The sequence below is a fragment of the Mustelus asterias genome, chromosome 15 (assembly GCF_964213995.1).
Source record: "Mustelus asterias chromosome 15, sMusAst1.hap1.1, whole genome shotgun sequence".
Classification (NCBI taxonomy): domain Eukaryota; kingdom Metazoa; phylum Chordata; class Chondrichthyes; order Carcharhiniformes; family Triakidae; genus Mustelus; species Mustelus asterias.
The window spans coordinates 13785593-13810934 of record NC_135815.1 but is presented as its reverse complement, the minus strand read 5'-3'; the positions used below and the strand labels follow the sequence as shown (position 1 = coordinate 13810934).

Genomic DNA, 25342 nt, shown 5'->3' with positions numbered 1-25342 from the left:
CAGGTCCCAGAATAACCAACCAAGTAATAATTCACCATAAATCACAGCATTCCACCTGTTGGACCATGAAGTATTGAAATGCACAAAAATCTTAAAATATCAAGAGGTATTTTGCACAGACAAATATTAGAAATATAACTAAGCATCTATTCTGTACTACATCAGATGTGGATATAGATGTTGGAAGTGAAAAAACTCAAATTTTGCCACGTCAAACAATATGGAAAAAATTAAGAGGCAAAAGAAATGAATACACACACACACAATTTTTGTTTAATCAGACCTTCTTCTCCATGACTTGTGGTTCACAGTCCCATAAATAATTGTGAACCATGCAGTAAGTCCCTATTAAGTTATCTCATTCAGTGAAATTTCATTTTAGTGTCATGGATACAACAGGGCTGGCATGTGCACTTTGTATTGGGACTTTCACTCGAGCGTCATTTCACACCAGGGCCAAAGGAGCATGCGTGATTCCATTTTGGAGTATTCTCTTCCATTCCGAGACTGCCTCCTTCAGATAAACGCGAGGTGATGCATTTTGGTAGATTGGACCAGGCAGGACTTACTCAGTTAATGTTAGGGCATTGGGGAGAGTTATAGAACAAAGAGACCTAGGGGTACATGTTCATAGCTCATTGAAAGTGGCGTCACAGGTGGACAGAGTGATGAAGGCAGCATTTGGCATGCTTGGTTTCATTGGTTAGAACATCGAAGTTGTACAAGACATTGGTAAGGCCACAATTACAATACTGTGTACAGTTTTGGTCACCCTAATATAGAAAGGATATTAACTAGAAAGAGTGCAGAAAAGATTTACTAGGATGCTACCGGAACTTGATGGTTTGAGTTATCAGGAGAGGCTGGAAAGGCTGGGATTTTTTTCCTCTGGAGCGTAGAAGGCTGAGGGGTGATCTCATAGAGGTCTATCAATAATGAAGACCAGCTAGATAGTCAATATCTTTTCCCAAATGTAGGGAGTCTAAAACTAGAGGGCATAGGTTTGATGGGAGAGATATAAAAGGGTCCAGAGTGGAGAGTGCCTGGAACAAGCTGCCAGAGGTAGTAGTAGAGGCAGGTACAATTTTGTCTTTTAAAAAGTGTTTAGACAGTTACATGAGTAAGATGGCTATCGAGGGATATGGGCCAAACACGGGCAATTGAGACTAGCTTAGTCAATTAAAAAAGAGGGCAGCATGGACAAGTTGGGCCGAAAGGCCTGTTCCCATGCTGTAAACCTCTATGACTCGGACTCCTTCTGACTCTCTTCCACTTTAAAGTCCAACAGTCTCAAGCTCCTCCATCAGGTGAGTGAGGACTTGTGTTCACAAACAGGGCATATAAAGACACACACTCAATTTACAAGATAATGGTTGGAATGCAAGTCTTTACAGGTAATCAAGTCTTAAAAGTACAGACAATGTGAGTGGAGAGAGGGCCAAGCACAGGTTAAAGAGATGTGTATTGTCTCCAGCCAGGACAGTTAGTGAGATTTTGCAAGCCCAGGCAAGTCGTTGTCAGACTTCTTGCTGTGCTTATCCCAGTCCAACGCCGGCATCTCCACATCTCTTCCACTTGCCAACTGTTGCCCACTCGCTGCTCCCCTGCCCGACCCACCCATTCACCACCTCCAAAGATTCACAATCCTTTGATTGAAGCAATTTCTCCTCAATTCAGTCCTAAATGACTGGCGCCTTATCCTGAGACTGTACCCTGTGTTTTAGATTTCCTGAACAGAGGAAGTGCGCTCTCAGTGTCTAACCCTCTTCAGAATCTTGTATGTTTCAATGAAATTGCCTCTCATTCATCTAAACTTCAGATGGTATAGGCACAATTTAGTCTGCCTCCCCTCATAGAACAACCTTGTCAACCCAGGGATCAATGCGGTGAACCTTTGCTGCACCACCTTCAATTCAAGTATATCCTTCCTTAAATATGGAGACCAAAATTGTACACAGTATTCCAGTTGTGATATCACCAGGACTCTGGGCAACTGTCGCACTATTTCTTTATTTCTGTACTCCAATACCCCTGCAATAAAGGCAATAAAGGCAAACATGCCATTTGCCATCCTAATTACTTGCTGCATCTTCATGCGGATTTTCAGTATTTCTTGTTTGAATATACCAACGTCTGCTTGAACATCACCACTTACAAATTCCACACCTTTTAAAAATTATTCTGCTTTTCTATTCTTGCAACCAAGTGAAGTTATTCACTTGGTTGCAAGAATAGAAAAGCAGAATAATTCCTCTATCAATGCTAACGTATCAACCCCAACTCCTTGAGCCTTCATCTTGCCCATGAAACCTTCTGCATGGCATCTTATCGAATTCCTTTCGGAAATCCAGGTATATTATATCTACTGGTTCCTCTTTATTTCCCTTACTACATAATTCTTCAAAAAATGCCAATAAATTTGTCAGACTGGATTTCCCTTTCGTGAAATCTTGTTGACCATTTCTGGTCATTCTATACTTTTCCAAACAATACTTTAAATTTCTCAGGAAATTAAGGGATATGTGGAAGGGTTGGAAAATGGAGTTGGAAGCCCAAGGTCAGCCAAGATCATATTGAATGATGGAGCAGGCTCGACAGGTCATATGGCCCACTCCTACTCCCATTTCTTGTGTTCACGAAATGGTGTGGTAGTTTGCAAGCACAATTAGATCAAGAGTTGTATTTTGAGGTGATGATGGTAGATTTAAACAAGTGAGAAACTGCACTGGAGAATCATTAACAATATTGGCTAGTATGGACATCAGAAGAGAAAGTTGGACAACTTAGTGGGGGTACAGTCAAGGAAGCAGGATACTGATCTCATCGGCAAGATGAACTTCAAGAGAGAATGAGGAAAGCTAGGAGCAAAGCTAGATGCATGCTGCAAATGAATCCCAAATATTTTATACATCTTTTTACAGATCTCTGACTCAAACTTATTTTAAAATAAGATTAATTTTTTAAAACATTTATTTATTAGTTTAACAACTAGGCTTACATTAACACTGCAATGAAGTTGTGAAAATTCCCTAGTCGTCACACTCCAGCATCTGCTCGGGTACACCGAGGGAGAATTTAGCATAGCCAAAGCACCTAACCAGCTCGTCTTTCGGACTGTGCGAGGAAACCGGAGCACCCGGAGGAATTAATATTTGTTGAAATAATAGAACAGACATTGTGCTTTACATGGTGTAATATTGCTGCCCTTACAAAATAGCACTTCATCTAACTTACCATAAGTAATGCTACATGAAAGGCAGTAATATTAAAAACAGCATGTTTGTTCACACGGACATCACAATTCATGACAGATGCAATGCAATCTTAAAATACTGTGCGCTTCTCAGCTGCAACTTGAAACTGACAAAACACATTTCAATCACAATTCTTTGGCCAGTTAAAGTCTGGGCATGTGCAAACTTAATTATTAGCTTTGTGGCCTGAAATAATGAAGTTCCATCTTAACAGAATAATCATTAGATAACATAACACTCTTATAAAACAGCACATCTAACACCACATGAGCAGCACTTGAGACACCATTTTTTAATTATAAATTTAAAGTATTGTCCCCAGTGCACATCCACCCGACTCAGGCGCAAAACAATTGTAAAGAAAAGGTCAGATATTTTATGTTCTTCTGAGCATGAATTTATTAGCAATGTACTGTGCTCTCTGACTGTGCTAACTGACCTCACCAATTTATATATTTACAATTACCAGGACTCCCACTAGGAGTACTTAAGCAATGGTTTCCATCTGCTAGGTTAACAGATAATCATGACTCTCGTTCTCCAAACCACTTGAGAACAATGATGTATAAATCTACTAGTACTTTATTCATTTTAAATTTGCACTAAACGTGCATTCATAACCTTTTCTGAAAAATTAATTGAGAAAGCACTTCAGCCCGAATTTTAACCAAACCAGCCAACAAGTATGTGACAGGTTCAGGACAGATTCCCTTTTACACCCCATCCGATCTTAAAACTGGATGGGATATATGATTGACTTCCTATTTGAGGCCCACCCCCTCTGTTCCTCCAGGTGAGATAGGTGAGAATCATAGCATCGATTACATTCACTATAATGAAATTACAGCATGGTAATTCTATCCAAGCAGTCCGAGCTGGTTGCATTATCAGTGATTGCATTCTGGTATGCACAATGTTTCTTACCCAAACCTAACAAAGCAAGAAGCTTCAATCTAATTTCTACTATGGATTTTAGAATATTCACAATGTTTTATGCACAAGTGAAATTTTAATCCTTTTTCTTAAACTACCCAAATTTTCTCCTGTACAAAGATGATACACAGGTTCATACCAAACATTTTTGTATAGATATTGATAGATGTATATGCAATTTATTTCACACTGCAAAACACACAATTCCTCCATAGGTCCAAGAAGAACTGTTCAAAAAGAAACTAGACACTTCAGATTCCTGCAGCTTTACATTTAGCCAATAACCTGAACTCCCCTCTGAGATTTGCATAACGGGAAATAATATTGTTCCACAAATTACCCAAGACACTAGACATATAGCAGATTAGAAATAGACCACAATATGGAATACAAATTTTAACAATTCTGAAGGGAGTTTTAACAGAGGGGTCATATAATTAATTACCTTTTATTTGGGTCTTTTATAAGCAATCCAGAAAGTAATGATTTTGCATCCGATGAAAGAGTTCTGGGAAATTTAATGTCCTCCATCAGGATCAATTCAAAAAGCTTCTCATGATCCTGGTTGTAAAAAGGTAGCCGGCCACACATCATCTCATACATAACAACACCCAGACCCCACCAATCAACAGCACGGCCGTAGTCGTTGTCTTCTAAAACCTATACAAAAATAAAGGACATGTTTGCCATAGCTTGAATACCAGTTTTCATTTTACTCAAAAGTATTAACAAAAGTAAACTTGGACAACCTTGGAGTTAAATGTCACTAAAATCACATACATTAAAATGTTAGTATTAAAGAATTTATCCAAGGCTCTCATTCTCATGAGAATATGTTTTTCTGCATTATTGAAATTTTAGCCTTTTTCCCCCCAAAACTACCCAAATTTTCTCCTGTATGAAAATAATATCCAGGTTTATACCAAACACTACTACATAGTCAGTTCTTGCTCATCAGTTCAGCAAGAACCCAAAACATTTTTCACATTATTTTTAATATAATTCAAACTGTCTTATAAGTTTCTCTTAGCAGGGCACATTTAAACTACAGTTTTATGCTGAAACATTCTGCTTGTACTTCAATGAAGGGAAAAGCAGATTGTGCCAAAATTTAGACAGATATAGCAGGATTTTATAGAGATAGAGTGAGATATATCACAGGAACAATGAAAGCTTGCACAGGACAGAGTTGCCAGAAGTCAGTTTGCCAGCAACATGTCTAGACAATTGATGTTGCTTGGCATGATGTCTCAGATTTGATACAAGATTTTTTTTAAAAATAAAGCCATTATGCTACAATTTTGACACCATTTTTCACCCTTGCTTATCAGCAGAACTCCAGTCCAGTTTCAGGAAACAATATTTATCACAGCTCCAATGTAAATCATTTTTTTGATTCTAAACTGCAGCCCATATGCATGTTAATCTTTAAAGCCTTTTCAGCAGTTGAAAGCTTCACGTGATGATTCCAACGATGGATCAAACATACCAACTGTCTTAATTTTCCCCATCCCTAAATGGGTAGAAAGCATATAGGATATACAACACAGAAAGCCCAACAAGTTAACGATCTGATGAAGGACAGGCATGTGCCTATGAAAGGGAAGGACAGGAAAGGCAGGATTCAGGAACCGTGGATAATCAGGGAAATTGAGAATCTAGTCAAAAAGAAAAAGGATGCATACATGAGGTCTAGGCAACTAAAAAACAGATGATGATGTGCTTGAAGAATACATGGAAAGTAGAAAAGAGTTCAAACAGGGAGTTAGGAAGACAAAAAGGGGTCACAAAATGTCCTTGGCAGACAGGGTTAAGGAGAATCCCAAGGCATTTTATACATATATTAGGAACAAGAGGGTAGCTAGAGAAAGAGTTGGTCCACTCAAAGGCAAAGGAAGTGGGTGAGATCCTTAATGAGTACTTTGCATCAATATTCACAAAAGCGAGGGACATGTCGATTGATGGTGTCTCAGAGGGGTATGTAAACCCTTTAGAACAAGTCATCATTACAAGGGGTGTTAGGTGAATTAAAAAACATTAAAGTAGACAAATCCCCAGGGCCAGATGGCACCTATCCCAGATTACGGAGGGAGACAAGGGATGAAATTGCTGGGGTCTCTAACAGAAATCTTTGTTTCCTCATTGGCCACTGGTGAGGTCCCAGAGGATTGGAGGATAGCCACTGTTGTCCCGTTATTTAAAAGTAGCAAGGATAACCAGGGTAATTATAGGCCAGTGAGCTTGACGTCAGTGATAGTGAAATTGTTGGAGAAGATTCTTAAAGATAGGATCTATACACATTTGGAACTGAATAGTCTTGTTAGCAACAGACAGCGTAGTCTTGTATGAGGGAGGTCATGTCTCACTAATTTAATGGAGTTTTTTGAGGAGGTGACAAAAATGATTGATGAGGGAAGGGCTATAGATGTTGCCTACATGGAATTTAGTAAAGCATTTGACAAGGTCCCTCATGGCATCCTGGTGCAAAAGATGACATCATACGGGATCGGGGTGAACTAGCTAAATGGATTCAAAACTGGCTTGGCCATAGAAAACAGAGGGTAGCGGTGAAAGGGTGTTTTTCTGAATGGAGGTCTGTAACTAGTGGTGTTCCGCAGGGATCAAATTGACTTGGAAGAAAACGTAGCTGGTCTGATTAGCAAGTTTGCGTTTGATACCAAGATTGGTGGAGTTGCGGATAGCGATGAAGATTGTCAGAGAATACGGCGGGATATAGATAGCCTGGAAAATTGGGCGGAGAAATGGCAGATGAATTTAGTCCGGACAAACGCGAGGTGATGCATTTTGGTAGATCCAATTCAGGTGGGAGCTATAAAATAAATGGCAGAATCATTAGGAGCATAGACACAGATCTGGGCGTGCAGGTCCACAGGTCCTTAAAAGTGGCAGCACAGGTGGAAAAGGTGGTGAAGAAAGCATATGGCATGTTTGCCTTCATCGGGACGGGGCATCGAGCAAAAAAGTTGGAAAATTATGTTACAGTTATATAAAATGTTGGTTAGGCCACATTTGGAATACTGTGTCCAATTCTGGTCACCACACTACTAGAAAGATGTGGAGGCTTTGGAGGGAGTTTACCAGCATGTTGCCTGGTATGGAGGGTATTAGCTACGAGGAGAGATTGAATAAACTGGGATTGTTTTCTCTGGAAAGACAGAGGCTGAGGGACGACCTGATAGAAGTTTATAAAATTATATGGGGTATAGATAGGGTGAACAGTTGGAAGCTTTTTCCCAGGGCAGAAATGACAATTACAAGGGGGCACAAGTTCAAGGTAAGGGGGAAAGATTCAGTGGAGATGTACAGGGGAAGTTTTTTTTTACACAGTGGTGGGGGCCTGGAATGCGCTGCCAAGTGAGGTGGTTGAGGCAGATACGTTAGCGACATTTAAGACTCATCTGGATAGACATATGAACAGATGGGGAATAGAGGGATACATGCGGTTGGTCTAGATAGGACAACGTGATCAGCACAGGCTTGGAGGGTCGAAGAGCCTGCTCCTATGCTGTACTGTCCTTTATTCTTTTGTTTGAAGGGTCATGTAGACTTAAAAAGTTGGATCTATTCTCTCCCCACAGATGCCGTCAGACCTGCTAAGATTTTCCAGCATTTTCTGTTTTTGTTTCAGATTCCAGCATCTGCAGTATTTTGCTTTTATTTAAGTCAGTAATGGTAATGTTTATACTCCCATTTTTCTCATCCAAATCTACCATCACAGCCATCTAATTTCTTCTCCCTCATATGCTTGTCTTGCTTCGTTTAAATGCACTTATTCACTTCTTCCTCAATGCTTGTCGAGCTTCGCTTTAATGTACCTGCTCATTTCAACCACAGCCCGTGCTAGAAAATTCCACATTTCACTACTCTTCGGATAGAGGTTTCTTCAGAATTTCCTTTTCGATATCTTGGTCATGCTTTTCCCAGCAAATCCAACCACAAGGCTGTGCTCCTGTTCCTGGCTTACAAGCAAAAACTGAAACGGGAGAATCCATCAAAGAAAGTCATGCAATGTTGGTCTGAGGAATCAGATGATCGCCTACGGGACTGCTTGGAGTCAGTATTTGAAAACTCTGCGGCTAGCCTGAACGAGTACACCACTACAGTAACTGACTTCATTCGTAAGTGCGTCGAAGACTGTGTGCCAAAGAAGCAAAGCCGTGTGTTCCCCAACCGGAAACCATGGATGAGCAGGAATATCCACTGCTTGCTGAAGTCTAGATCTGAGGCATCCGAGTCAGGTGACCCTGACCTATACAAGAAAGCCAGATACAATTTAAGGAGAGCCATCAAAGATGCCAAAAGACAGTATCGGACCAAGCTGAAGTCCCAGGCTAGCCACACGGACCCCTGCCGACTATGGCAAGGTCTGCAAGACATAACAGGCTATAAGATGAAGGCATGTAAAATTGCCAGCATCAACATACCCCTTCCTGATGAGCTCAATGCATTATATGCTCATTTTGAGCAAGAGGTCAGCGAGAGCATGCCCTCCACCCCGGAAGCCTCGGATGAACTTTTATCCGAGGTCACCATTGCAGATGTCAGAGTAGCCTTCTCGAAGTCAACCCACAGAAAGCGACTGGTGCAGATGAGCACTCAGATCCGGTGCGGACCAGCTGGCAGGGGTATTTGCAGTCATCTTCAACCTCTCTTTACAACAATCTGAGGTCCTTATCTGCTTCAAGACGACGACCATCATCCTGGTACTAAAGAAAAGTCAGGCAGCGTGCTTTAGTGACTATCGCTCGATGGCTCCGACATCCATCATTATGAAGTATTTCAAAAGGTCATGGCACAAATCAATTCTGGCCTCCCAGACTGACTGGATCCACTACAGTTCACCTACCACCGCAACAGGTCCACAGCAGACGCCATCTCCCTGGCCCTGCACTCAACCCTGGAACACTAGATAACAAAGACTCCTATGTCTGACTCCTATTTATTGACTACAGCTCAGCCTTCAACACTATTACTCCTCAGAAACTCCTCTCCAAACTCCACAGCCTGGGGCTCGGCTCCTCCCTTTGCGACTGGATTCTGGACTTCCAAACCGCAATCAGTAAGGATAGGCGACAACACCTCGACAATCATCCGTAACACCAATGCCCCACAAGGCTGTGTCCTCAACCCCTTACGATACTTCTTATACACCAATGATTGTGTGGCCAAATTCCCCCAACTCGATTTTAAGGTTTGCTAATGACACCACCATAGTGGGTCGGATCTCAAACAATGACAAGACAGAGTACAGGAAAGAGACAGAGAATCTGGTGAACTGGTGCGATGACAATCATCTCTCCCTCAACATCAACAAAATGAAGGAGACAACCATTGACTTCAGGAAGTATACTGGAGGATATGCCCCTGCCTACATCAATGGGGATGAAGTAGAAATGGCCGAGAGCTTCAAGTTTTTAGGTGTCCAGATCACCAACAACCTGTCCATGCCGACACTATAATTAAGAAAGCTCGCTAATGCCACTATCATCTCAGAAGACTAAGGAAATTTGACATGTCAGTGACGACTCTCACCAACTTTCACAGATGCACCATAGAAAGCTTTCTTTCTGATTGTATGACAGCTTGGTTTGGCTCCTGTCTGCCCAAGACTGCTAGAAACTACAAAGGTTCGTGAACGAAGCCCAGTCTATCACTCAAACCAGCCTCCCATCCATTGACACAATCTACACTTCCTGCTGCTCAGACAAGCAGTCAGCATAATCAAGGACCTCACGCACCCTGGACATTCTCTCTTCCACCTCCTTCCATCAGATCTGCATCACAGGAGCATTATAGAAAGACACCAAACCATATAGAGAGATATTAGAGCAAAAACAAGGTACTTTTGAGTGCTGCCATTGTGAAATAGGTCCAGAAAATACTAGAAGCACTTAGCAGGTCTGGTGGCATCTGTGGAAAGAAACATAAGTTCATGTTTCAGATTGATGTTGAGGGTTTCAGTCTCAGATCAGCTGAGACAGGGCCATTGGTGCTACTCAGGAGCCCTATCTAGCATCGTAGTCTCAACCACATTTGTTGCAGAGGAAGTCAGTGAGCTAAGGTGCATGATTCGCTGGCCTTTTTCATCTGGGTCCTCTTCAGAGTCAACTGAGCTCCGTTTCTCCTTGACTCTCCCAATGCCCTTCCAAACAATCAGCCTCCAGAGGTACAATCGTTCAGCAACTGGCTCCCCATCGTCATTGTCCATCACCTTCATAACTCACTTGCAGGTGTACTTGTAGCAGAGATATGGACATCCTGCAGGCTGTGACCCAATGGGTATTCGGCCATCACCCACTAAATGAATGTGCCCAACCCACTGCAGATGCCATTAGCTTTGCAATGTGCCGGTTACTTGTGACATAGGGATCAAAACTTCTTTCTACAGCATTCAAATAATGCAGTTATACAATGCGACACCTTTAGAATTAGAACAGTACAGAACAAGCTCAGCATAGACAAAACCAATTATAAATGTGATCAGAATTTATAATAAAAAGCTAACAAAATGACAAATAGGATTAAGATATTTGTTGTATTTTCCTATATTAAAACACATCTAGTATATTAGATACTGTACATCTGAGTATATTTCCTATCTACAAAGCTTACATCATGTTGTCAGATTGTCAGACTTTTGTATCAACTTTTACCATCAAACTCCCAAGTCCACTTATAATGGAAACTGTGAATGCAAGCTTATTAGGTTGTAATTATACTGTCCTGCTAATGGTATCTCCAGCTCCTCAGCCTGTACCAGAGAAAGTCCTACATTCCAATCAACACCATTTCTTTGGTTCCCAAGCTGTTGAAATTTCCCATATAATTGATTATTAGCATACAAACAAAGCACATTATATAGGAGTGAATAGAGACTATTTTTAAATCCATTCCAGGGTGTAGCTATTGCTGATAAAACTGGCCTTTAGAGTTCCAGCTTTCTGAGAAAGTGGTGATGAACCTTTTTGCCGCAATTGTTCTTTGCAGCGGTTTAATACAACTTAACGCTTGCTGAGGACAATTAAGAGCCAACTATGTTTGCAAGGAACTGCAGTCACATACATGGCAGCCTGCATAAGCTTGGAAAGTTTTCTTCCATTAAAGGCATGAGTGAACCAGTTGGAGTTTTACCATAATTGGACAGTTACAATGACTTTCAATCCAGTAATCTAACCACTGCACTAACATACCCATTTTATGTCTGTGCACCCTGTCCTAATTATTTCCTTCCTTCTACCTCTCTGTAGATAGAATAAATAAAACTGGATCGGTTTTGGTATTGTTACTGTGTTATCTGGGGAAGCCTGTTGAGATGAATCAAAGTGGGATAGGATACCTCCAATAAAAAGGGAAATTTACAAGGCATCACCACTGAGATACAAAGTAATTAATTTTGATTGGTTCCCCGAAAATAAGTGAAAGGTATCTTCCATATGCACGTAACACAAGCAAATACATTTCTTCCCCTCATTATATAAATACATAAGTAAATAAATTATTGGATCAGGCATAGCAGTGTAGCTCATTACTTGTTTAGGGATATTTTTTCAAGTGATTATTTTAAGATATTGAACCAAGAAAAAATGTAAACTAGTTTGCACATTTTCTACTTAAACAATCATTTCTTCAATAATTAGTTATGATGATAATACTCTGAACTTCTTAAAAATTCAGGTCATTTGTGCTGAAACTGCTTCAAATGTGTATTAAGCTATAATCCTTCCTGCACTTCTCATTGTTCACACAAATCATTTTGATTTCCTGGTTGTTCGAGCTTTGAAGCAAATACAAGATTGCGTAATCATTTAGAATACATCATATATTAAAATATGACTTGCTTCAAGTCATTTCAACCTGTCTTTTTTGCTCATGTACTTTACTGTAAATGCCAGCTATATTTGTGGGATTGCATGCCTATAGTATAAATAATACATACCTTCAAAGTTAGCTCATCATGCTTTTGTTTATATAAGCACAACCTCCTTCCAATGTTCCTAAAAAAAAAGGGTTCCTGGGGATTTTCTAATGGGAGTGGAGCAGCAAGTAAGATTAACAGTCTGAAAATGCAGATGATTAACGTTTCTGCAAATCATGAAAAACCTATTCTGGAATTATGGGTTGCTAATCTTCTGAGAGTGACATGACTGGGAACAATGAACTCGAGGCTTAGTGCAGGCTTCCTGGTGGAAAATGGTGGTGGTGTCACAAATTTGGAAAATTCTATTGCAAGGGCAATCCTAATTTTTTGGTATATTTTGCTATTTATTTGCTATTTGTATTTTTATTACAACTTGCGTTTACCTTTAATGTAATAAAGCATACGAAGGTACTTCAAAGGAGCATTATTGAACAAAATATGACACCAAGGCGCAGAAGGAAATACTAGATTAGAATCAAAAGCTTCGTCAAGAAGGTAGGTTTTAAAGAATGCCTTAAAGGAGGAAAGTGAGGTGTAGAGTTGTACAGAAAGAATTCCAGAGCTTAAAGCCTGTGGAACTGAAGGTACAGCCTCCAAAGATGGAGCGATTCAAATCAGGATGTCTAGACAGAATTAGAGGGGCACAGATGGGCGAGGTGGGGAGCAGTGTGTTCAGGGAGGGATTTGAAAACAAGGGTGAAAACATTAAAATCAAGATGATGCTTAACCAGGAGCTAATGTAGGTTGGAGCACAGGGTGATAATGTAACATAAATGGATGGGATTCTCCAATCTTGTTCATTCCTGCACCACTGCCAGTGAGAGTGGAGAATTAGGCGCTCAGCCAAAACTCCGTTCATTGCAGTGACACCGGAGAATCCCAGCCACAGACGATGTTGGTGGTTTCTGGCAATAATTTTTCCAGCAAGTCCTCAGTTGTGTGAAGGCGGCAAGATGGTCATCAAAATCTTTCAAAAATTATTTGGGCCAATTTTGCCTCCCTTTCTGCTGTTTGCTACTGGTAGGCATTTTTTGCTGGCATGTCTTTTCTTTGAAGAAAATTGCCGATTGGAGTTGTAATTCCCACTTGCCATGTACTAATGGTATATTCATAAGAACATAAGAGCTAGGAGCAGGAGTAGGCCATCTGGCCCCTTAGCCTACTCAGCCATTCAATAAGATAATGGCTGATCTTTTCATGGACTCAGCTCCACTTACCCACCTGCTCGCCATAGCCCTTAATTCCTTTACTGTTCAAAAATGTATCCATCCATGCCTTAAAAACATTCAACGAGGTAGCTTCAACTGCTTCACTGGACAGGGAATTCCACAGATTCACAACCCTTTGGGTGAAGAAGTTCCTCCTCAACTCAGTCCTAAATCTGCTCCCCCCTTATTTTGGAGGCTATGCCCCCTAGTTCTAGTTTCACCCGCCAGTGGAAACAACCTCCCTGCTTCTACCTTATCTATTCCCTTCATAATTTTATATGTTTCTATAAGATCTTCCCTCATTCTTTTAAATTCCAAAGAGTATAGTCCCAGTCTACTCAGTTGGTCCTCGTAAGCCAACCCCATCAACTTTGGAATCAACCCAGTGAATCTCCTCTGCACCCCCTCTAGTGCCAGTACATCTTTTCTCAAGTAAGGAGACCAAAACTGCACACAGGTGTGGCCTCACCAGCACCTTATACAGCTAGATCTTCAGTTGTAATTTATTCCCTTCCTACCATCTACTTACTCCCATTGCTACCTCTTTTGAAATCACCATTGTAACACTACTAAAGCTCTCCACCTTGGTCATTGTGTCAAGTGATAGAGCCAATCTCCATGCTTTGTTCAATCCAGAAATGAACACGAAGTCAGAAATCCTATCTGCCCCGACATTGCTTCCAACTCAACATTACTCAGGTCTGTACCCATCTGCGACAGTCACACACCTTTACCCACTTCATCACCTGACTCAACTTCCCCAAATTCCTTTGGCTGGCTTTGTGATCTCCATAAACTCATTGTTCAAAGCCTTGCTAACCATATCCTCTCCCAACTAAACCCAGTGAATTTTGCTGAAGCAAAATTATCATTGACCATAAATCCCCTCCATGGTCTTGTCCCAGTTCCTGACTGCAAGATTCTCCAGTTTTATATTTTATGTTCACCTCCCTTCTCCAATTTTAAGTCATCCAGTTTGCTTCCATGCATGCCCCTTCCTTCCAGCTGCAATAGCATAGCCTTCAGCTACATCACACAAACTTTGGGTGGAATTTTACCAGCATTGATGGGCGGGGCAAGCCAGTAAAATCACACGAAAGCCAAGAAATCAGGACCACGCCCGATTTCTCAGTTCTCATGATCTTATGAGAGCCGGATTTCCAACGGGGTCAGCCTCTTGCAGGAAATAGGCGAGAGGCTGAATAAATTTAAATATATTCTAACGTTAATTTACACGTGTTTAGTGAGCCCAATCGTCCAGGCTCACTTGCCTTTATGGCCTCGCTGGGACAGGTGTTCTCTGGCAAGGAAAACACCTGCGCTCCATGAACGGGGAACAGTCGGCTTGGCCTCGCCGGTCATACTGGAGGTCATTGAGGACCCCAAAGGGAGGCCAAGGACAAGGGGGTGCCCCTTCAGCAGTGACAGCCTGGCACCTTGGCAATGTCTACCAGACATTTTGGCACTGCTGTAGCAGATCCTATGGCAGCCCTATCGGGGGGTAGGGAGGAGGAGGAGAGAGAAGAGAGAATGGGGTGCTGCGCACTGTGCCTGTGATTGAATCGGGGGGGGGGGGGGTCCCCGCTGCCACTCTGCAGGCAATCGGGGGTGGGGGGGGGGGGGGGGCGACAGCTCTGCATCGCATTTGGTCTGGACATCAGCAGGGGCCTGACAGCTCTCTCTGCCTGACCTCTGCTGTTCCAATGCGCATGTGCAGAATCAGAGGTCTGCACATGCACAATAGGTCCCCCTGCAGTTTCTATTGAACATGTGCAACCAGAGGTTTGCACATGCGCAACAGCTCCCTTTGCAGGCTGACTGGTGAATCAAGCCCAGCCCACTGCCTGCAGCAGCAAGAAATGGTCTAGACCATTTTTCCATGCACTACGTGCACAAGATTGGAAGTGAAAACTTGCCCAAAAACAGATCTGCAACTCTCCTATTTTCACGCTAGCAAGACACAATCATTCTCGTAAAATTCCGCTCAACGTCTTTAAAGCAATGTCTCTTTGATAAATCTTTCAATCACCTAACTTGGCTGCAGGGGCGTAGACCTTCCCCCCCAGCTCTCACCTCCTAACCATTCATATATGTGAAGTAACTTGAGGCAATATTCTATCTAAAAAGTGCTAACACAATTGCAATAATTACATTTACATGCTTTTCCAATATTCAATAAGGAAACTCAGGATAATTCAGATTTTTGACAATTAAGATAGAAAGCAAGATACTGATGTTAGAAGGGTAAGCGAGAGTGATAGAGGATCACTCAAACAAAATGGCAACCCCGATTTTCATCTAAAGATATTGAAGGAAGAATAAAAATTGCAGGGGTGCTGGCCATAATCTTCCAATATTCTCTGGACTCAGGGGAGATGCTAGAGGACTGGAGAATTGCAAATGTTTCACCCTTGTTCAAAAAAGGTTGTAAGGAAACGCTCAGTAATTATAGGAAAGTCAGTTTATCAGTGGTGGGAAAGCTTCTAGAAACAATTATTCAGATCGAATTAGTAGTCATGTGGAAAAACGTGGGTAGGTTCGGAAAAGACAACATGGATTTCTAAAGGGGAAATCGCATTTAACTAACTTGGGAGTTTTGAGGAGGTAGCAGAAAGGGTTGATGAGGGTAATGCTGTTGATGTGGTGTAAATGGACTTTCAAAAGGCAATCAATGTAGCGCCACACAACAGGTTTAAGAGAAAAAGTTATAGCCCATGGAATAAAAGGAACAGTAGCAATTTGGATACAAAATTGACTGAATAACAGCAAGCAGAGAGTAATGGTTATGAATAATGGTTTTCCCTAGGGGTCAGTATTAGGACCCTTGTTTTTCCTGATTATAAATAAATGATCTTCTAGACCTTGGTATGCAGGGAACAATTTCACAATTTTCAGATGATAAACTATGAAGAGGACAGTGTAGAACATCAAAAAGGACAGACAAGTTGGTGGAGCTGGCAGATAGGTGGCAGATGAAGTTCAGTGTGGAGAAGTATGAGGTGATGCATTTTGGTAGGAAGAATATGGAGACACAATATAAAATAAGCAGCCAAGGGATGAAGGAGCAGAGGGACCTGGGTGTACATGCACATAGATCATTGAAGGTGGCAGGACAGGTGGAGAGCGGGGTTAATATGAGCTACATGCAAATTAACAGGCAAACTCTGGTTCAACATACCATACTACAACAATCAATGGTGGACGTGGCCAAGACAGATTCCACAGACTTCTCAACTGCCTACCCAGACATTAGTAGATTCCAAGTCAACCAATCTCACTGAAACTCTGTCCCTCACGAGGGATTCCAGTCTTCACCTTCGAAAATCTAACCTTGGAATTTTCTCCAAAAAGTCACTCCAACACAGGAGACCTCAATCACTGTGCACCTTGCAGGGTTTCAATCTTGTCTTGAGACTTTGTTCCTGTGCATTCCGAAATCTGCACTTCAGCACCAATTCACTAGCTCAACTCTAGCTCTTCAGCCATGCCAAGCCGAATACTACTGCGTCAAAGGGCTACCTTTACTGCAACACACCGAAGCATGGAGTCACCAATCTTATGCTGCCTCCTTCAAGGGGGTTTATTCTGAGCCCCCTCCACTTGATGTCTGCCAGCTGAAGCCCTTTTTCTACTTGCAGCCTCTTTCTTTCTTCTTAACTGGGTCCTCTCCCTGCCCCCACCTCTCTGGCCCATCTGGGACTTCCTTGGGGGTCTCCCTGTCCGGTCTTCCCTGCCGAGGATTCTTCCTATGGCACACTGCTCTGAGTCACATGATCTGGATTTTTTTTTCCTTTTGCGCCCAGGGTCTTTACTTGGCCCGAAGAACTTTAAACGCTGGATTGTGGATGGTAGCTGCTCTTAGTCTGTGATGATGAGGTACGTCTGAATTTCGCAAAATGTTAACTTACATTGCTCAGAACATCTGAAGATGACCATATGATCAAACCACTGATTTTGTAATGAATAAAAACTGACTTCACTATTATATATATTTTATTACATGCTTAAATAAAATTGTGTTGACAGAATAATTAAAGACTTTGTCACAATAAATGAAAACACCTTGAATATTTTAATCTAATAAGATGCAGATCTTAAGTAAACAGAACACTTGTGATTCTGTTTACTTAAAGCAATATACATAGTAGGGATGAGTCAGCACTTCAGGCATAATAACACCTTTTATCATTTGTTTGGTAACTTGGGCAATAAATGCTAATTAAATTTGTTCTAATATGCTTAACATATGGTTATCTGATCAAATCTTATTCTGCTGTAGTACAAAATATTAGGCAATCAAACAGGATATGTCTGGGGTTAAATTGCTCATTACACTGCCATCATTCACAAGTCAACTGATCTACATGCTTATCCTCAATTCCATGCTCATACGATTAAGATGTGGAGATGCCGGCGTTGGACTGGGGTGAACACAGTAAGAAGTCCCACAACATCAGGTTAAAGTCCAACAGGTTTATTTGGTAGCAAATACCATAAGCTTTCGAAGCGCTGCTCCTTCGTCAGATGGAGTGGAAATGTGCTCTCAAACAGTGCACAGAGACACAGAAATCAAGTTACAGCTTGCTGTAAATTATTATACTAAGTTATTGCTGTAACTTGATTTCTGTGTCTCTGTGCACTGTTTGAGAGCACATTTCCACTCCATCTGACGAAGGAGCAGTGCTCCGAAAGCTTATGGTATTTGCTACCAAATAAACCTGTTGGACTTTAACCTGGTGTTGTGAGACTTCTTACTGCATACGATTAAGCACAAAGAGAGAGTTTGGCCTCTCAGGTGGATGTCTTAATCAGTCGAAGCCAAGACAATATAAACTTCTAAAACACAGGCTACAAAACCAGATCATACTTTGAGATAAGCAAGAAATTTAAGTGTTTGGAACAGTCCAAAGTCTCTGTGGTGTGCGGTCTCTGCCTACTGAGCGATCAATCACAGTTACAACCCTGAATGTCCTCCTTCTGATGAGTTAGCAGGAGGCCTCCAACCATCTGACTTGACTAAGTACTCTGGCAACATTTGAGGGCACAGATAAATAATTATTTATTTATATTACGGTAAACTGAAATATTTGATAGACAATGTAACTCTACAAAGCCATTCAATAGTTCAAAACACAAAGATGACCCCTAAATGAACTTTCACATTGTTATATCTTGGTTGTGAAGCTGCCTTGAGAGTTAAGCTTTTATAAGTTTAATGAGTTGACGGCACAAATCATCGCAAATGAGTATGACTTAGTGGTCATTACAGAGACATGGTTGCAGGGTGGTCACGATTGGGAGTTAAATATCCAGGGGTATCAGATTATTCAGGAGGACAGATAGGAAGGTAAGGGAGGTGGTGTAGTTCTGATATTTAAGGATGACATCAGGGCGGTAATGACAAATGATATAGGTTGTATGGGGGAAAAGGTTGAATTCATGTGGGTGGAAATCAGAAATAGTAAGGAGAAAAAGGAGAAAAATAGGTGTAGTCTATAGGCTACCAAATAATATCACATGGTGGGATGAGCAATAAACAAATAACTGATGCATGTAAAAATGGTACGGAAATCTTCATGGGCAATTGGTCAAACCAGGTCAGTAAAGGCAGCCTTGAGGAGTTCACAGAATGTACCTGCGACAGCTTCCTTAAACAGTACGTAATGGAACCTACGAGGGAGAAAGCTATCCTAGATCTGGTCCTGTGTAATGAGACAGGAATAATTAATGGTCTCTCAGTTAGGGATCCCCTCAGAAGGAGCGATCACAGTATGGTTGAATTTGGAGCTTGAGAAGGTAAAATCCAATACCAGTGTCTTGCACTTAAACAAAGGAGACTACAATGGGATGAGGGAGGAGTTGGCTAAGGTAGACTGTAAGCAAAAGCTTTATGGTGGGGCAATTGAGGAACAGTGGGGGACTTTCAAAGCGATTTTTCACACTGCTCAGCACAAGTATATACCAGTGATAAGGAAGAACGGTAGAAAAAGGGATAATCAGCCATGGATATCTAAGGAAATAAAGGAGGGTATCAAATTGAAACAAAATGCGTACAAAGTGGCAAAGATTAATGGGAAACTAGAGGATTAGGAAATCTTTAAAGATGAACAAAAAGTATGAAAAAGCTATAAAGAAAAGATAGATTATGAGAGTAAACTAGCTCAGAATATAAAAACAGATAGTAAAAGTTTCTACAAATATGTAAAATGAAAAAGAGTGGCTAAAGTAAACATTGGTCCTTTAGAGGATGAGAAGGGAGATTCAATAATGGTAAAAGAAGAAGTGGCTGAGACATTGAACAGGTATTTTGTGCCAGTCTTCACATTGGAAGACACAAATAACATGCCAAAAATTGATGACAAGGCGGCTATGGCAGGTGAGGACCTAGAAACTATCACTAAAGTAGTAGTGTTGGACAAGTTAATGGAGGCTAAAGGTAGACAAGTCTCCTGGCCTTGATGGAAGGCGTCCCAGGGTACTAAAAGAGATGGTGGGGGAAGAGCAAATGCACTTGTGGTAATTTACCAAAATTCACTGGACTCTGGGGCGGTTCTGGCAGATTGGAAACAGCAAACGTGATGCTATTGCTTAAAAAGGTAGACAAAAGGCAGGTAATTATAGGCCGGTTAGCTTAACTTCAGTAGTGGGGAAAATGTTTGAATCGATCAAGGAAGAAATAGCGAGACATCTGGATAGAAATTGCCCCATTGGAGAGACGTGGCATGGGCTCATGAAAGGCAGGTCATGTTTAACTAATTTACCGGAATTCTTTGAGGACATTACAAGCGCTGTGGACAATGGGGAAACCAGTAGATGTGGTGTATCTGGATTTCTAGAAGACAAGGTGCCACACCAAAGACGAAAGGTGCATGGTGTTACGGGTAACATTAGCATGGATAGAGAGGATCGGTTAACTAACAGAAAGCAAAGGGTGGGGGTAAAGTTTTTCTGGTTGGTGATCAGTGATTTAGTGCCTCAGGGATCAGTGTTGGGACCGCAATAGTTTACGATTTACATAGGTGATTTGGAGCTGGGGACCAAGTGTGTGTCAAAATTTGCAGATGACACCAAGATGAGTGGTAGAGCAAAGTATGCAGAGGACACAAAGTTTGCAAAGGACATAGATAGTTTAAGTGGGCAAGGGTTTGGCAGATGGAGTACAATGTTGGTAAATGTGAGGTCATCCATTTTGGGAGGAATAACAGCAAAATTGACTATTATTTAAATGGCAAAACATTGCAGCATACTGCTGTGCAGAGGGACCTGGGTGTCCTTGTGCATGAATCACAAGGTTGGTTTGCAGGTGCAGCAGGTAATTAAGGCAGCAAATGGAATTTTGTCCTTCATTGCTAGAGGGATGGAGTTTAAAAACAATGTTGCAGCTATACAAGGTGCTGCTGAGGCCACACCTGGAGTACTGTGTACAGTTCTGGTTCTCCTTACTTGAGAAAGGATATACTGGCACTGGAAGGGGTGCAGAGGCGATTCACTAGATTGATTCTGGAGTTGAGTGTGTTGGCTTATGAGGACAGACTGAGTAGACTGGGACTATACTCATTGGAATTAAGAATGGGCTTTCTTATAGAAACACACAAAATTATGAAGGGAATAGATAAGGTAGAAGAGGGAGGTAGTTTCCACTGGTGGGTGAAACTGTGGGGAACAGTATAACTAGTATAATTATATCAATATAATCAATGAGAAATCCAAACTGGCAATTCGGAAGTTCTTTGCCTAAAGAGTTGAGAGATTGTAGAACTCACTCCCAAAGAGAGTAGTTGAAGCAAGTAATATATACATTTAAGTGGAAGCTGGACAAACATGCAAGGGAGAAAGGAATAGATGGATACAATGGTAAATTTAGATGGGAAAAGATGGGAGGAGGCTTGAGTGGAATATAAACACTGGCATGGGCCTGTTGGGTCAAATGGCCTGTTTGTGTTGTATATCCTAGGTAATCCTACGCAATTAATGCAGAAATCCTGAAATTGGAGCCCATCATCCATTGTTCTGTGACTGCTCTGTGAACCTCCAAAACCAGTGAAAATCAGTTTGTGTGGTGAGAACTTCTCTTCTATTCAATTATTAATTGTTGGAAACCCATTAAAAATACACCTTGCTCAATCACGTATAACTGGGTTTTTGAAATAAAGATGTACAAAATAACTATTGCTGAACAACAGATCGGATTTGGAAAATATAATTTTTGATTTGTGGAGTGCTGCTAAATGTTTCTTAGAATCCCTACAGCACAGAAAGAGGCCATTCGGCCCATCGAGTCTGCACCGACCACAATCCCACCCAGGCCCTATCCCCATATCCCTACATATTTACCCACGAATCCCTCTAACCTACGCATCCCAGGACACTAAGGACAATTTTAGCATGGCCAATCAACCTAACCCGCACATCTTTGGACTCTGGGAGGAAACCGGAGCACCCAGAGAAAACCCACGCAGACACGAGGAGAATGTGCAAACTCCACACAGACAGTGACCCAAGCCGGGAATCGAACCCAGGTCCCTGGAGCTGTGAAGCAGCAGTGCTAACCACTGTGCTACCGTGCCGCCCATTGTGATTAGTAGCTAGATCTTTTTTTAAACTAATTTTAAACTGAACTTTAATACATTTTTCATGATATTGCAGTTTCCAACTTCACCCCATATGTACATCAAGTTTTATCTGGCTCTATGTAATTTATTTTTAAAAAGTGATTTTATTTTAGGAGTTTTTATTTGCTAGTTGGCTGTCTGTGAAAATTCCTTAAACTGGCTGATTACTTGGATAGCTTGCTGACAGCACTGCAGCTCCAGCTCCATGCTGGAAATGCCCAGTTCACTTCACCATAATTAGTTGCACATCGAGAGTTAAAAGTTCTCGCAGAAGAGATTGGTAGCTCCCTCAAGCAAGCCTTTCATTGAGGCCAGTGGTGAGTGCACTTGCCTTGCCACTGACTGCAAACTTTGGGCCCTGTTTTTACCTAATTTTCAGATACTTGTTTTAAAAAACATCAACAACAGTAACAGCTAAAGGGTGAATTCATCTCAACATGTAACTGGTCATATGTCCTGGTGTTTGCATTGACATGTTATGATCTTTGGAATCCAAGTAATAATTTTCTTGCATACACCATATTGTCAATAATTCAGATTAACAAATAAAAGCAAAGCCAGCTCTGAGGTCCAAATAAAATTATACACCAGTATAACATGAGTCAGGACAACACTGAGCAATTACAGTAGGTACACCACCTTGCAACAGCCCTCCGTGTTCAAAACACCAGTATATCTCCTCACAAAAACAACAGGAAATTAAAAGATAATTTGGGCAATAATAGTTATTGATATTCTTTCTGTGCTGACGTGCTTGGAACTGCACCAGTAGATTGTAATATTAAATTACAGTTTTTGGAAAACTATGATGCATCTTTTCTTACAATTTCTACAACAAATACATTCATACAATTATGTTCCACCCACCATTCCTTTTGTGGATATTATCCAAAATGAGGTTTCCTATAACTTAAATCACTCAATGTATTTTCTCTGTAAAAAAATGATGCAACATGTTGCTGAAAGAGGGGGGGGGGGGGGGGGTTTCTTCTCTACAAACAGGGGAAGTGCCAGAGGATTGGAGTGTGCCAAACGTGACACCTTTACTCAAGGAAGGGTGCAAGGACAGTTCTGATAACTACAAGCCAGTTAGTTTATTATGGGTCAGGTTTTAGAAACAATAATCATAAAAATAAATTAATAGGGACTTGGAGCAGTTTGAATAAATGAAGGATAGCCAGCACAAATTTGTAAATGGCAGATCATACTCGACCATTTTTTAAGAATGAAGTAAACAGAGAAGGTTACAAACATACATACAAACTAGGAGCAATAGGCCACATGTCCCATCAAATCTGCTCCACCATTCAATAAGATCATTGTTGATCTGACTGTTACCCACTAAACCACATTTCTGCCTATTCCCAATACTCTTTCACCCTCTCACTTATCAAGAATCTCTGCCTTAAAAATATTCAAAGACTTTGCTTCCACCACCTTTTTAGGAAGACTGTTCCAAAGGCTCAGAAAAAATTCTACTTATCACTATCGAGCAACGTCTTATTTTTAAACAGTGACCCCAAGTTCTAGGTTCTCCCACAAGAAAAAACATCCTCTCCACATTCAACAACACCCCTCAGGATCTTCTATGTTTCAATCAGATTGCCTTTTATTTTTCTAAACCTCAGCAGATACAGGCCTAGCCTGTCCAACTTTTCCTAAGGCAACCCGCCCATTGCAGGTATTAGTCTAGTAGCCCTTCTCAGAGTTGCTTCCAATGCATTTACATCCTTCTTTAAATGAGACCAATGCTGTACACAGTATTGCAGATGTGATCTCACCAATGCCCTGCTTAACAACAGCATAACCACCCTACTTCTGTATTCAATTCCCCTTGCCAAAAGTGATAACATTCTAGTAGCTTTCCTAATTACTCACTGTACTTGCATTCTAGCCTTTTATGATTCATGCACTAGGACACCTAGATCCCTCTGCATCTTTGAACTCTGCAATCTCGCAATTTAGACAATGTTTCTTTTTTATTCTTCCTGCCAACATGGACATTTTCACTTTCCCACAATTTACTCCATTTGCTAGATCTTTGCCCACTCCTTTAACCCATTTATATCTCTTTGCAGCCTTATGTCCGCTTCACAACTTACTTTTCCATCCATCTTTGAGCAGTCAGCAAACTTAGCAACCATACCTTCAGTCCCTTCAACATAGCCATTGATATAAATTATTAGTTGAGACCTCAGCACTGATCTATGGCACACTACATATTGCATTTGATTTGATTTATTATTGTCACATGTATTAACAGTGAAAAGTACAGTTTCTTGCGCTATACAGACAAAACATACCGTTCATAGAGAAGGAAACGAGAGGGAGAATGTAGTGTTAAAGTCACAGCAAGGGTGTAGAGAAAGATCAATTTAATGCAAGGAAAGCCAATTCAAAAGTCTGATAGCAGCAGGGAAGAAGCTGTTCTTGAGTCGGTTGGTACGTGACCTCAGACTTTTGTATCTTTTTCCCCGAAGGAAAAGGTGGGAGAGAGTATGTCCGGGGTGTGTGGGGTCCTCTTAATTATGTTGGCTGCTTTGCCGAGGCAGCAGGAAGAGTAGACAGAGTCAATGGATGGGAGGCTGGTTTGCATGATGGACTGGGCTACATTCACGACCTTTTGTAGTTCCTTGCGGCCTTGGGCAGAACAGGAGCCATACCAAGCTGTGATACAACCAGAAAGAATGCTTTCTATGGTGCATCTGTAAAAGTTGGTGAGTCATAACTGACGTGTCAAATTTCCTTAGTCTTCTGAGCAAGTAGAGGTGTTGGTGGGCTTTCTTAACTATAGTGTCAGCATGGGGGAGGGGGGACCAGAACAGATCTGGACACCTAAAAACTTGATGCTCTCGACCCTTTCTACTTCACCTCTCATTGATGTAGGCAGGGGCACGTTCTCCTTTATGCTTCCTGAAGTTGATGACAATCTCCTTTGTTTTGTTGAAATTGAGGGAGAGATTATTGTTGCCGCACCAGTTCACCAGATTCTCTGTCTCATTCCTGTACTCTGTCTCGTCATTGTTTGAGATCCGACCCACTACGGTGGTGTCGTCAGCAAACTTGAAAATCAAATTGGAGGGGAATTTGGCCATACAGTCATTGGTGTATAAGGAGTATTGTAAGGGGCTGAGAACACAGCCTTGCAGGGCACCGGTGTTGAGGATTATCGTGGAGGTGTCATTGTTGCCTGTCCTTACTGATTGTGGTCTGAGAGTTAGGAAGTTCAGGATCTAGTCGCAGAGGGAGGTGCCAAGGCCCAAGCCACAGAGTTTGGAGATGAGTTTCGTGGGAATAATAGTGAAGGCTGAGCTGTAGTCAATAAGTAGGAGTCTGACATGTGTCCTTGTTATCTAGGTATTCCAGGGTTGAACGCAGGGCCAGGGAAATGGCGTC

At 41.4% G+C, this 25342-nt stretch overlaps 1 protein-coding gene across 3 annotated transcripts in view; it reads right to left on the bottom strand.

Moving 5' to 3' along the window:
- Positions 1-25342, bottom strand: part of akt3a (v-akt murine thymoma viral oncogene homolog 3a) — a 312730-nt gene that overhangs the window by 26658 nt on the left and 260730 nt on the right. For all 3 annotated transcript variants that reach the window (XM_078229515.1, XM_078229517.1, XM_078229516.1), the window contains one exon: positions 4633-4847. In XM_078229515.1, coding sequence (XP_078085641.1) covers positions 4633-4847 — 215 coding nt within the window. The remainder of the gene's footprint in view (positions 1-4632; positions 4848-25342) is intronic.